Source organism: Dasypus novemcinctus, chromosome 18, assembly GCF_030445035.2.
Source record: "Dasypus novemcinctus isolate mDasNov1 chromosome 18, mDasNov1.1.hap2, whole genome shotgun sequence".
Lineage (NCBI taxonomy): Eukaryota > Metazoa > Chordata > Mammalia > Cingulata > Dasypodidae > Dasypus > Dasypus novemcinctus.
Genome location: NC_080690.1, coordinates 69793653 through 69806278, shown reverse-complemented (window position 1 = coordinate 69806278; position 12626 = coordinate 69793653). Strand labels below are relative to the sequence as shown.

General features: G+C 63.3%; 1 protein-coding gene across 3 annotated transcripts; it reads right to left on the bottom strand.

Moving 5' to 3' along the window:
- Positions 1-2613: 2613 nt before the first annotated feature.
- On the bottom strand, positions 2614-10769 carry CYTH2 (cytohesin 2). 3 transcript variants are annotated; one of them, XM_058280521.2, is made up of 12 exons: positions 10321-10766; positions 9368-9515; positions 9210-9276; positions 8126-8244; positions 7229-7309; positions 6660-6772; positions 6410-6558; positions 5751-5862; positions 3386-3462; positions 3209-3280; positions 2970-3124; positions 2614-2871 (listed from the first exon to the last, which is right to left on the bottom strand). In XM_058280521.2, exons 1-12 carry the CDS (start codon positions 10337-10339, stop codon positions 2784-2786), a joined length of 1200 nt encoding a protein of 399 aa, XP_058136504.2. In that variant the 5' UTR covers positions 10340-10766; the 3' UTR covers positions 2614-2783. The 3 variants fall into 3 exon arrangements, with proteins under 3 accessions (XP_058136504.2, XP_058136505.1, XP_071065462.1); XM_058280522.1 differs by lacking the exon at positions 10321-10766 and adding an exon at positions 9803-9907 and having other exon boundaries at positions 3386-3464; positions 5750-5862; XM_071209361.1 differs by having other exon boundaries at positions 2828-3124; positions 10321-10769.
- Positions 10770-12626: the final 1857 nt, after the last annotated feature.

The following is a 12626-nucleotide window of genomic DNA, read 5'->3' as shown; positions in this document are numbered from 1 at the left end:
CTGTTTCAGCCTCCAGATCTTGTCTTTTTCCCTGACTGGAGCTGTTGCTGATCTCTTGGCCTCAACCTGTCCCCATCACCTTGGCACCTGGCCCGTCTGCACACGTGAGGGATGTAGTTTGAATGAGACAAGAGGGAAGGAGCAGAGTGGGTACCAGCTGGGAGGTTGGAGACGCTTGTTGTAGGAATGAGGGTGATCGGGCCCTAAGGGCCACATGTCAGTCGTGGGGGAGGGGAGATTAGGCTTCAGTCTTTCTGGCTGCTGTCCTGCTGGTAGGACAGGCCCTGCTCAGGCTGACCTCGGGCAAACCTGCCCTGAGTGGGGCTATGGGAAACCAAGCCAGGGAGGGAGGTGAGGGCCTGGACGCGGGCTGCAGGGAAGAAGGGGCTGGGAGCCAGAATCCTTGGTCCTTGTGGAAATGGATGAAGAGTAAAATGGAAAGACTCCCTTTTTTAAAGACTGGGACCAGGGATTGAACCCAGGACCCTCATATGCAGGACGCCAGCACTCAACCACTGAGTCACATCAGCTCCCCTGTGAGCTCCCTTGTCTCCTTTTTTTTCCCCGGAGGCACCAGGAACCAAACCCAGGATCCCACGTGGGAGGTGGGTACTCGGCTGCTTGAGCCACATCCACTTCCTCCTGGACCATTTTAATGTCTATACCACAAACAGCTTCAGTTTATTTTGGCCAAAATAGGACCACCGAGTTTTTCCCCTTTAACCCTATCTCAGTGAGCGGAACACACGCTCAAGTCAGACTCCGGAAATTCTTGACCCAGTCCTCGGTGAGTCCCGTGGCAGCTCCTTCAAATCCCTCGCGGGTCCACTGCTCGCCACCTCCAGCCACGCCACCCTGCACCTGGACAACTGCAGCCACCTCCTAAGTCACCCCCGCTTCCACCCCTCACCTCCAAATTATTCTCACCTCAGCCAGAGGCACCTCCCTCCAGCCTCAGTCCAAACACACCAGATGGCTCCACGCCCAGGCCTGCCTTCCCATCCCACCCAGAACACACCCCCAGTCCCTGCCCCTGCGCCTGCCCGCCGGAGCCCAGACCCTCAGCCGGGGCCAGCCGGCTGCGCTCATCTCCTCCACTGCCGCCCTCCAGCGCCACCCAGCAAGGGCGGGGGTGCCTGTGCTTCCCAGCCGCAGTGTACTCCAACACGCAGCCTTGGCCTGCCTTGAGGCTCGCACACGCTGTTCCCTCGTCCGCCCAGCTCGAGAGACAGCTGCCCCCTCAGGTGGTAGCCGCGGGATTCCGCCGAAGAGGGCGGCACAGGCCGGTGGGCACTGAGGCCCCCCCATATACCCAAGGATCTCATTTCTCATGATCGAACTGGGGCTTGTTTCCCTAGCACTCCTGGAAGGTGTTGGAATTTACTTGGGGACGCGGCTTCCCATCAGTCCCTGGCGCCTGAAGCGGTCAGACCTCTTCGTAACCTCCAGAAAGGGAAGGGGGCCAGACCACGGTAAACCCGACAGCGAGGTTGTAAGAAACTACAACTCCCAGGAGACCTCGAAACTGGTTCTCGCCAGCGGCGAGGGGGAGAGATGCCGCACAGCTCGCCGGGAATTGTAGTCCGCGGCGATCTCCCACTACGGGGAGGGGGCGCCACCTTCGCCGACGGCTGCGTTGTTCTAGTGCAACGGGAGCCTCCCGCCAGCGGGTGCCTGTGGTGAAGGGGCCGATTTCAAAGGTTCCCCCCCCCCCCCCGCCCCCGCCGAGAGTGCCCCACAAAGGCAGGCGCTCGACCTCGAGGTGGCTGGGAGGGAGCTGGGAGGAACTCCAGCCCCCGAGGGCCCGGGCAGCAGGCGGTTTTCATTTGCGTCTTGGTTCCGGGAGCTGCCAGGGATTGTAGCTTCTTCTGAATTCTTGTGGGACCCGAGGCTGGGAGTCCCACAGCACGCCCCTAGCGGAGTCCTCGAGTTCTTTTTCTTTGGGGGCATAAACTGGAGGGCAAAGGTGGCACCTGCTCCCCCCAAGTGCCCACCTCCAAAGAAGTTGGTCCTTGCGCTTCCGAGGCTGTCAGATGCCCGGGAAAGGGGCCGGGGTGAGATGTTAGAAGGCAGGTCCCCGCCCCGTCCTTGGCATTAAGCGTCTTGAGGGGCGAAACCCGGGGCCCCAGGAGCCCCGAAGACCCCCGAGCGCACGAGCTCGCCGCCCCCGTGCCTGCGCCAGGGACCTGCTCCGCCTCGCTGCAGCATCCTCACACCACTGCACCCAGGCCCCAGCCCTCTCGCTCTTCAGCCTCATCCCCGGGGGGCCAAGCCGGCCCAGGGGGCGCTCACGCTGGCCCAGGGGGCACAGCGGCCTGCCCCAGGAGAGGGATGAGCTTCAGCGTGGCCCAGCAGGCTACTAGCACGTGCCTGAGATGGGCTCGATGTAGCCCCCGAAACCTCCAGACCCCGACTCCAGGGCAACTCTAACCCAACACTAGCTCCTGTAGTCAATGTCGTGGGGTGCAACTGCCCCGTCGTCGCAGGTGGCCTCCCTCGAGCGTGAGCGGCCCGCAGCGTCTGCAGCAGGTCGGTGCTCCCGCCCACATTGAGGCGGCCGCTGGCTGGCTCCAAGTGCCCCAACCCCAAGAAATGAGGGGTCCACAGGCCACGAGGGGTTAAATAATAAGATTACCAACAGCACATTAATTACAAATAATGCGAAGAGCTACTGGTGGTGAATTTTCCAAATGGGGAACCAGGATCCATAGCCCCAGGGCCCAGGGGTCCGGCCACCCGGGTGGGGCAGCTCCAAAATAAATAATGGAGTAGGGAGCAAGGGGTCAGGGCTGCTCCTGTTTCTTCTTGACAGAAATCCTCTTCTTCCTCGCTGCCAGCATCTCATAGAAAGGGTCCACGCTCACAGCTGCCCTGCAGAAGGGGAGGAACCCCAGGCTGAGGGGCAGCGCCCAGGCCCAGCCCTGCCTCCCGCAGCGCCCCCAGCGCCTCCGCGCCCGGCTCTGGCTCACTGGATGGACTTGATCCACTCGTCCTTCTCCTCCTGCGTGGGGGCCGAGATCCGGTACACCATGTGGTTACCCTCAACCACCCGGCCGTCCGCCTCGGTTTTGCAGGCTTTGATGAGCTGCCCCTTGTTGTTGGGGATGTAAAGCTCAAAGCAGTTCTGGGGAGATGTGAGAGAGGGGCAGCGGGTGAGAGCTGGCCCTGGGGACCCCACCACGGCAGGAAGGCTCAGGGAGGGTCTTACTGGTTTCCGGGGGTCATCCACCTCTCGGATGCTCAGATTCTCCAAAGGGATAATTCCTCGGGGCTCCTTGTCCTGAAAGACAAAGGGAACAGAAGTCAGACCCCCAGTCCCCACCCCGCAGACCCAGGGGCCCAGGCCCTCTCCTCGGCAGTGGCCCCCAGCCCAGCTCCACCTCACCGTCGTGTACTCGAAGTAGTAGAGGCAGTTGTCTGTGAGGATGAACCAGCGCCTCTTCCACGTCTTCACCCGGCCCCCTGAAAGGGAAGGGGTGGGAGGGGGCCTGGGCTCAACCGGGGGGCAGGGCCTCTGGGAGGGCTGGGAGGGGGGTGTGCGAGGCAGAGCAGGACAGGTGGGGCTCCGGGGACTTGGACACAGCCAGCGGGAGGCAGGCGGGTGGGGCCAGGTGAGCTGAGCGCCCCACGGGAGCTGCCTGAGTCCCCCTCCTCCCTGGGGGCTCGGGCCTGGGCAGCCCTCTCCCCGACGGGCGGCCGGGAGCCAGGCTGGGCTGCGTACCTACCTCCTGGGGCAGACAGCGAGAAAGCAGGCAGGCCCGGGCGCAGAAGGGAAGGCAGAATAGGGCGCAGGGCGACAGAGAGAGGGTGGGCGAGGCGGGAGTGTGCAGGGGGTGGGGCAGGCAGAGGCAGAGACAGTGGAGGGAATCAGAGGGGGGAGGGAGAGAGAGGGAAGAAAACCAGTTACATCCACCTGGGGCACAGGCCCGGACCCGCTCCCTCCCAAGAGGGCCGAGGAACCCTGGCCCACCGCCCCACTGCGGGGGGCTGTGACCTTGCCCGGCATCAGCGGGGGTCCAGCCCACCCCCAGGCATGTCCTAGGCTGGCAGGGCCTTCCGTGGACTCGGTGAGGATGCTTCCACCCAGAGGTCACCCCCACCAAAGCCCCAGCACAAACCGGTTGTGTGACCTTGGGGTGACCTCTTGCCCTCCCCAACTCCAGGGGGGCAGTTTGGAGACTTATTTGGGCCCCCATCTGCCTGCTGCAACATGACCTGTTTCTGGATTCATCAACCATGACAACCAACCCAACTCTTCTCTCCTGCACCCCAGCATTCTACAGAAGGGGTTTTTCTAACTGCCGAGAAGGAAAGAGACGCACTCAGAGGTGCCCTGGTCACAGCCCCAGCCCAAGGCTGCCTCTGCTCTGTGGGGGGCCGTGGGTGGGACACTGAGAAACTGCCCTCCGAGCCTCCACTTCCTCATCTGGAAAGTGGGGACAATTCCCGCCAGGGGGGCAGCTGTGGGAGGGAGCTCCCAGTGAAGGTGGCGCTTGGGCTTTTGTCTTCCCTGCTCACCCCCCGCCAGTGGCCTGAGGAACCTCAGCCCCCCCCAGGCTCCTCTCGCGCCTGGCCCTGGAGGACCCAGCCCCCCACACCCCAGATCCAACGCTGGATCTGGGCCAGCATGTGCGCTAGAAAGTGACACGCGTCCTTCACATACCAGGCGCCTCTGCACTCCTCAGGGAGAGGCAATGGCTCGAGCCCACATGGGGGAGCTCCCGAGCCCCGGCCAAAGCCAAAAGCCACCTCAGGGCTAGCCTGGCCCCCAGGAAGGGCCTTCCCCGACCCCCACTGCCCACGCTGCCTCCAGGGCGGCCCCAGCTGGTGGCTCCTCCTTGGCGTCTCCTCGCAGCCATGGCTAAGGCCCACGTGGCACCTACTTCCCGGGCCTGCTCTAAGCTGCTGGTGCACGTGGGGTACACCTGGGGAGCTCGCAAAGCGCAGATGCTGATTCAGTCCCCCGGGGGCCTGGGCACCAACATTTCCAGAGCTCCCCCAGCGAGCTCCCTGCAGCCAGCGTCGGCACCTCCCCAAGCCTCGCAGTAATGCCGGGCAGAGGCGCCCCTCGGTGCCTGCGCTGACTGACCTGGACTTTGCTGGAGGCTCCCACTGCAGGGTGGGCTGGCCCCCGCCCGCCTGGCCCACCCACTCACCCCACGGGGACTCCACATACCTAAGCCAGGCCAGGCTCCTCCCTTCCCACCCAAGAGCCGGGAGTCGAGAAGGGCTCTGGGGGAGCCCAGGGCAGGCCCCCTGGCTCTCTGGGAGAAGCAGGCCCTCCTCTGCCTATGGGTGTGCTTTGGGGAGGATGTGACACCTGCACCAGTCACCGTGCTCGTGGCCGAATGCCAAGGCCAACAGACCGCAGAGCGGAGCTGGCCCCACCCTGGACCACTGGGTGCTCCTGCCAAGCCAGTTCCGGGGTGCCCGGTCCCCTGGGACTGCAGCTGAGAGAATGCCCCCCCCATGGGGACTGTGCTTCCTGGCCTCCACATGGAGTCCTCGGCCCCAGCAGCACTAGCTGGGGGCAGGGGGCTGGGGGCACTTAGTGCACATCAGGGCCTGGGCCTGGGCCGGCGGCAGGCCTGCTCCCCATTTCAGTCCCATTTTTCAGATGTGGGACCCGAGGCTCAAGGAGGTGGAGCCGCTCGCCTGGGCTCATGCAGTGGTCTGCGGGGGAGGCGAGCCGGGGGTCCGGGCCCGCCCTCCCCCTGCGGGGGCAGCGGGCAGGGTCTGCAGGGACGTACCCAGCTTAAGGAGCCAGCCCTCCCGGTCCGGGTTGAAGAAGGTGTGGGTCAGGTCGTTGCCGTCATCCTCGGGGATCTTGAAGGGCTCGTTTCGAATGCTGTCGTAGAGGTTCTGAGGGGCGGGGCTGCGTCAGCCACGCCAGGGCTCTGGGACCCTGCCGGGGGCCCCTTGGTGGGGGTGGGAGGGGGTGATGGGGGTGGGAGTGCCTCTACAGCCAGGGCTGCTAAGAGTGGGATGAGTGGGACAGGCCCGGGGTGGGGAGGCTGGGGGGGGTGAGGGGAAGGCAGGAAGCGTGAGGGGCACCACACAGAGGGAAAGGGGCAAAGGAGGGCACGATGACAGATGACAGACACAGGAGCCAAGGAGCCTGGCGTGATCTCCGAGAAAGAGACGGGCCTGATGGAGCCTCAGATGGACCCAGGGCCTGGAGGAAGCCCAGGAGATGCAGGGTCCAGCCCAGAAGACGGGAAAACAGAGGGCCGGGCCCTCAGAGAGAGGAGGGACAGCCACAGGGGCGAGGCCGTGACGGAGGCAAGCATGCTGGCGTCACCGGGCAGTGTGCGGGCAGGGCAGGGCGTGCAGCCAGGGGAGGCGGGGGTGAGGAGGCGCCAGCAAGGGGGATAGGGCAGAGGGGCTGGGCGAGCGGAGGGGGCCTGACCCTGAGCAGCTCCTCGGGCAGGTCCCCGCCCTCGTTGATGCCGCGGTTCATGGCCACGAAACGCTCCAGGCCCGGCTTGTCCCGCACATTGGGGTTGTGCAGGCTGGTGTTCAGCATGATGACGGCGAAGGACAGCACGTAGCAGGTGTCTGCACCGCGACAGGGTAGGTGAGGCCCGGGCCTGCGGGCGCCCGGCCCTTCCCCTGCAGACCAGCAGGCAGGGCCCAGCCCCCAGCCCCCCTGCCCCCACCTGTGGACTGGAAGACCCCAGGGTTGCACAGGCAGTATCGCTGGGCGAAGGCCTCCATCATCCGGTCAATCTTCTGGGCCTCTCCGGGGAGGCGGAAGCTCCACAGAAACTGCCTGGGATAGGAGGGGCTGGGTATGGGTGCCAGGGCTGGCAGAACCCCACCCCCCACTCAGTCCCCGGGTTGGGAACTGGCCAAGAAGAACTCCAAATCTCGGGGCCTCAGCAGCTGGTTCAGGGATAGATACATGAGCTCATCTGATCAATGAGCACCTTGGCCCCGGAATTTTTTCGTGGACTTGGGAGGAAATCGCCTCTTTCTTTCTGCTGAGGTTGTCAGGCAGGTCTGGTGCCTACTAGGGACTTGGGTCATCCGTGGGAGGAGGGTCTGCAGAAAGCAGTGCCGACACAGTGGGGAGAACAGCCAGAGCCCCTGGCTAGTTACGCGGGAGGGAGGCCATCGACGCCCTGGTCTGCTGGCGTTCTCCTTAGCCTACCTGCGTGGAGTTTGTCACCAGCAAGTGAGAAAGCCCTGGCACATGCACTCCTGCCCTCCCAGCCCTTCCCCTCACCTGAGGGCCTGTACCAGGTTGAGGTCAGTGAACTCGTGCAGATCCACAAAGGCGTGGAGCACCGCCAGGTTCAGCTCCTCCCTAGGACAGAGACGCGACCATGAGCAGGAAGGAGCTGGAGAGGCCAGCGTGGGAGTGGGCCGGGAGCCGAGCCCCGGGAGGCAGTGGCCTCTTCTGGCACAGCGTCTGCTGTGGGCATGCCTCTGGGGCAGGGACGCTTAGGATCATGGGCTGCGAGAACCCGGGTTTGGCCGGATCTCTGCACACACACAAGTGCAGACAACACGTTCCAACCACTGTAACCTCTCCGACGGCGCCCAGGCTCCCCAGCGGTCATCGATGGGCCTGTGTACCCCAAGAAATTGATGTCTCCAGATGTCCACGTAACCCCTGCGCACCTCAGATGGCTACACATTGTCACAAGGCACCTCAGGTGATCAGATGACCCCTATGCCCCCATGCGCCCCAGGTAGCCCAACAATCCCAGGCCTTTTCAGATGGTCCCCACACACCGGCTGTGCAATCCCAGCACTCTAGATTTCCAGAGGCTGCCTAAACATCCCTGGCACCCACTCTTCCTAGACGACCAGGTCCCCTGCCCACCAATCCCCCCCAGACGGTCTTCCCGTACTCCTGATGCGCACACGCGGTCTCCGCTGTCCCCAGACATGCATGAATGGTCGCCACCCTCCCTAGATGCTCACACAAGGTCCCCAGGTGGCCCAGCCATCCACAGATGGCCCTGGGTGCTCCCGCGCAGCCTGAGCCCTGCCTCAGCAGGCTCCGCTGCAGCGCAGGGCTTCCTCGGGGAGGCTGTGGGCTTCTTCCCCCACGGAGCGGGCAGTGTGAGGGCAGGAGCTGGGGCCAGGGGGTCGGGGGCCAGCGGGGTGCTCTCACCTCTCCCCCAGGTAGTCCCCTATGGCCGTCTTGTTCAGCCCCTCGCCCTTGTACAGGAAGCGGGCGATCTCCTCAGGGGTATTCTGCAGAAGTTCATTCTCCACCAAGAACTGAATGCCCTGGAAGGTCGGGGCTGGGTCTCAGGGCTGGGTCTTCCTGGGGGGCGGTGGAGCCCACTTGCCCACCATCAACACTCCCAGGAACCAGGAACCTCAGCACACACACCTCCCCCCAACCAGGGCAGGGCCAGGTTTCACCTTCAGGCTCCTCTCGGTCCCCACGTACCCTCCCTCCCTGCCTCTGCCTCTGCCTCTGCCCTGTTAATCCCAACACCAAGAAGAGGGCCGGCAAGGACCAAGGGCCCAGGTAAAGTGACCCCAAACTACAACTGGTCTCGGCAAGAAGAGTAGAATGAGAAGTGGTTAGCAGACATTGTCTGTGTGGGGCCGTGGAGGCCAAACCCCAGGCTGCGTTGGGGGCTTCTCTGGCTCCCCCTGCACCCTGAGGACCCCCATCACAGTGCTACTCCACTCTGGGTGTGGTTGCTATCTCAAGAGGCTTCCCAAGAGCCGGGCAGAGTCTGACTCCTCTGGAAGTCTCCCACGCTACCTAACGCTGAGCCCGGCTGGCAGGCGGCCTTGGGAAATGGGTGCTAAATGAGTGACAGTGAACCAACATCCTGCCTCCACCTGAATGCCGAGCCATCCTTCAATCTGCCCTAAGTGGCCCCTCCTCAGGGAAGCCCTCCCTGACTCCAAGCTCTCCCCTTGGGCATCCACAGCTCTGGTACCTCCCTCTGTCACAGCACTGGTTAACCCTCCTCACATGTCTCAAGCTCTTCTCAGGACCCTAGGTGACATCAGAACCCTAGGTGGCACCAAAAGTGGATCCATATAGCACAAGCAATAGCCAGAAGGTTGAAACACTTGGTTAGTGTTCCTGGAACAACCAACCAGCCAATATCTGAATCTAGGAATTAGGACCCAGCTGTCCACCTACAGATCTGTCTGTAACCATCACACTTCCGGAATGTGGAGGTACCAGAATCCCCTGTCTAGATCCCAGCTCCCACGGCCCCAAGCACCTTCTTGGGGTCCATGTTGAACTTCTTCCTGCCCATTGCCATCTTCCGGTTCCGCTGCAAGGTCTTACTGCAGGCGCAGAGAGTGAGGGGTGGAGGGTCAATGTCTGGACACCCCTGGCCAGGGCCCCAGCCCCTCACAGCCCAGCCCCAGTTCTCACCTGCCCTCATTGGCCTCCAGACCCTCGACCTCACTCATGGCTTCACTAAGCTCCTCTCGCAGGCGCTGGATCTCCACCAGCAGCTCCTGCTTCCGCCGTCGGATGTTCTCCAGCTCCATCCTCTCCTCCGGAGTCAGATCTGGGGGCTCTGGGGACCGAGGTCAGGGGTTGGTGGTCAGGGTCTCAGGGACTGGGGGCCTGGATTCTTGTAATCTGGGGGGAGGACAGGGCTGGGTGGGGGCAGACGCCTGGGGGTGGATGGGGGTTCCGACTCTGACGTCTGGGGGATAAGGGGCTGCAGGCTGGATTCCTTCATCCCGGAAAGGAAAGTCTAGGAATCCAGACTTGAGTCCTGGGGGAGGAGGGGACTTGGGGACCGCACTCCTAGGTCTGAGAAAGAGGGGGAAGGGGAGCCTGAACTTCTGGGTCCATTACTTGGGAGGGAGCTGAGGCGTTGGTTTTCTGACTCCATTACTGGCAAGGGAGCTGGGGACCGGGGCTCTTGGGTGCTGAGCGAAGACGGGGGCGGGTGGCCAGACTCCTGGGTCCATGAGAGTAACTAAGGCGGGGCCGGATGATGACAGCTGGAGAGCGCCGGGGCCGGGGGGCGGGGCATCGGGGGTCCCCGCCCCCGCGGGCTCCGCGTAAGCCCCCAAGGTTGCTCCCCACCCCGCTCCCAGCAGGCACTGGGCTCGCTCGGCCTCGCCTCCCTGCTCCATCCCGCCCCCCCCCCCACCGCCACCGGAAACAGTTTCGGCCCAAACAATGGCCTGGAACGCCCCGCTCTCAGGCCGCGCCGGAAGCTCGTCCCGCGCCCCGCAAAAGCGGGGCGTCGAAGGTACCGCGCGGTTGGGGCTGCGCGTGCCGGGGTGAGGGGAGGGACGTGCGCGGCGAAAGGTTTGGGACCCAACGCGCCACCCGCGCCAGGCCGGCCCCGCCCCTCGCTGGCCTACCATAGACGCCGTCCTCCATGGCGGCTAGAAAGGCCCGCGGGGAGTCCGGGGCGGTGCCGCCAGTCGGGCCTGGATCCGCGTTGGCCCGCGGGCTCGGGTGAGCCCGCTCAAACGCCCCGGGAGCCACCGCCGCCTCCTCAGCGCCAGTCCTCAGCGCTGAAAAGACTCTCCGTTCGCCTCCCGACCGCCCCGCCGGTAGGGACCGCCCCTCGTCTTGACACCATCCAATCCACGGTGGGGCCTCTCGCCTGCTCCGCCCCCGGCGCAGAAGGCCCGTCCTCCAGCACCAATGGGCGCACAAGGAGCAGATACAGCAATGTCGGGCTGGTGGTAGACGGTCGGCGGGGCCAATCGGAACGCGGGCAGGGCGCCGAGCCCCGCCTCCGGAACAAAAGAAAGCTTTTGGCAGGAGTGCCCACCAATGAGAAGCCTCGGAAAGGAGTTGCATGGAGGTGGGAATATGCGGGAGCAGAGTGAAGTGCGTCTGCGCCAGGGCCTGGGCAAAGGGAGACTGGTTCAACCGAGCCCCGCCTCTAGTAATGCGTTGTTGGGAGGCGGTACTTTGTTAGGCCTGTTGCCAGGGGGCGGGGCCGCAGCTGTCGTTGTTCCCTTAAGCCACACCTCCTAGCGGGCCGGGCTGGCTTCTGATGGCAGCGGTTGCCAAGCAACTGGGCGCAGCTTGGCTCCCCTTCCTTTTGGCCCTCCTCCTCCGGGCACTTGCCCCTCCTCTCGGACCCGTCCTCTTTACAGTCTTTTTTTTTTTTTTTAACCCCCCTCCCGTGTCCTCCTCAACCACCTCGGGCTCTTTAGAGTCAACGAGGGATGAGATAGCTTTTTCTTCCAAATGCTCTGTTATTAGAGATCGGTCATGGAAACGGGGACAATAGGGGAAGACCAAATAGAGAACACAGACCGCTGCTGCCCCTCCAGCTGCCCCTCCCCGCCCCCCCCAGGCTCCACGCTTCTTAACCGCCTCCTCCCAGCTTAACATTCCCCCAAACTCCTCCCCCCCTTAGCCTCCTCCCCCTAAGAAAACTCCCCTTTCCTCCCTCCTCTGCATCCTCTCACGCGCCTCCGCCCCAAATCCTTTCTTTCCCCGAGGCCCCTCCCCCTCCCCCGCCTCTCTTTCCCCTTCCTCCCGGGAAAGCTAGCGCGGTGCCTAGGCGCAGATGGGGAGCTCGGTGCTGGTGTTGGGGGGTAGGCCCCCAATTGAGGCTGAGGTGGTGTCTGGGCATCGTCCTCATTCACCGCCCCAGGGCCGGGCAGGTGGGGACAGATGCAGGGCCAGGGCCTGGTTAAACTGAGGGATTAGACACAGAGCCTCCTAATCTCCTCAGTGACCTTTCTGAGGGGGCCAGAGCCTGACCCCCATCCCTGGTGGAAAACCAGGCAAGCAGCCCTGCCCCCTTTCTCCTTCCCAACAGACCCTCCCTCCCCATCCTTTCACCCGCTGCTTCACGCCCTTGCCCACCCCGTCCCTACCCCAGATACCCTGACTTGGGAGAGAGCAGCCAGCTAATTAATCCCATCCGGTTATTACTTGGGGATTCTAAAGGATAAAGAGGGTTGGGGAGGCCAGAAGGGGGGGGCCTGGGTTGATGCAGCACGTGGGCAGGCTAATGGGAAATGACAGCTGGGGCATGGGTGGCAGCATGCCCTCCTCAGCACTGGCACTGGCTCCCTATGGCTGGCTCCAAGCCTTCCGGGCACTTAGGTAGATGGGAACATGGGTGGGTGGCCAGGCCGAGGACCAACGCCCCAGAAACACACTCACATATACACCCACCAGCGCTCATAGTTCTTTAATCTGGGGGACAGGCCTCCCGCTACGACACACACTTATAGTGGGAAGAGCCCTGGAAGTCAGAGCCACCTGCTCCTTCCCCAGCCCCTCCCCACCCCTGGAGCTGGACCAGGGAGGAAGTGATTTTGGCCCTTGGCTACAGCCCACATCCCCCTGTGCCTGCCCTCTGCTCTGTGACTCACACAGTTCAGAGCCAGCCTCCCTGAATATCTCCCATCCCAGCATTCCAGGGCCAGGGAGAACCTCACCCCTACCCCACCCTCAGTAAGGTGAGGAGGCATTCTGCTGGAAGGACCCTAGGAGAAGTTCAGGTTTCAATGCCCCATTTTACAGATGGGAAAACTGAGGTGGAAGGGAGTGATTTGCCCAAGGTCACATAGTAAGATGGTGCTGAGTGGAATTTAGAGCAAAGCTTCTTGAATCATTGTAAAGGACTCTGTCCCTTTTAGTTCAAGCTTAATATCTAACCCTGTTGTAGGAACCAGAGGGAAAATAGGTATCT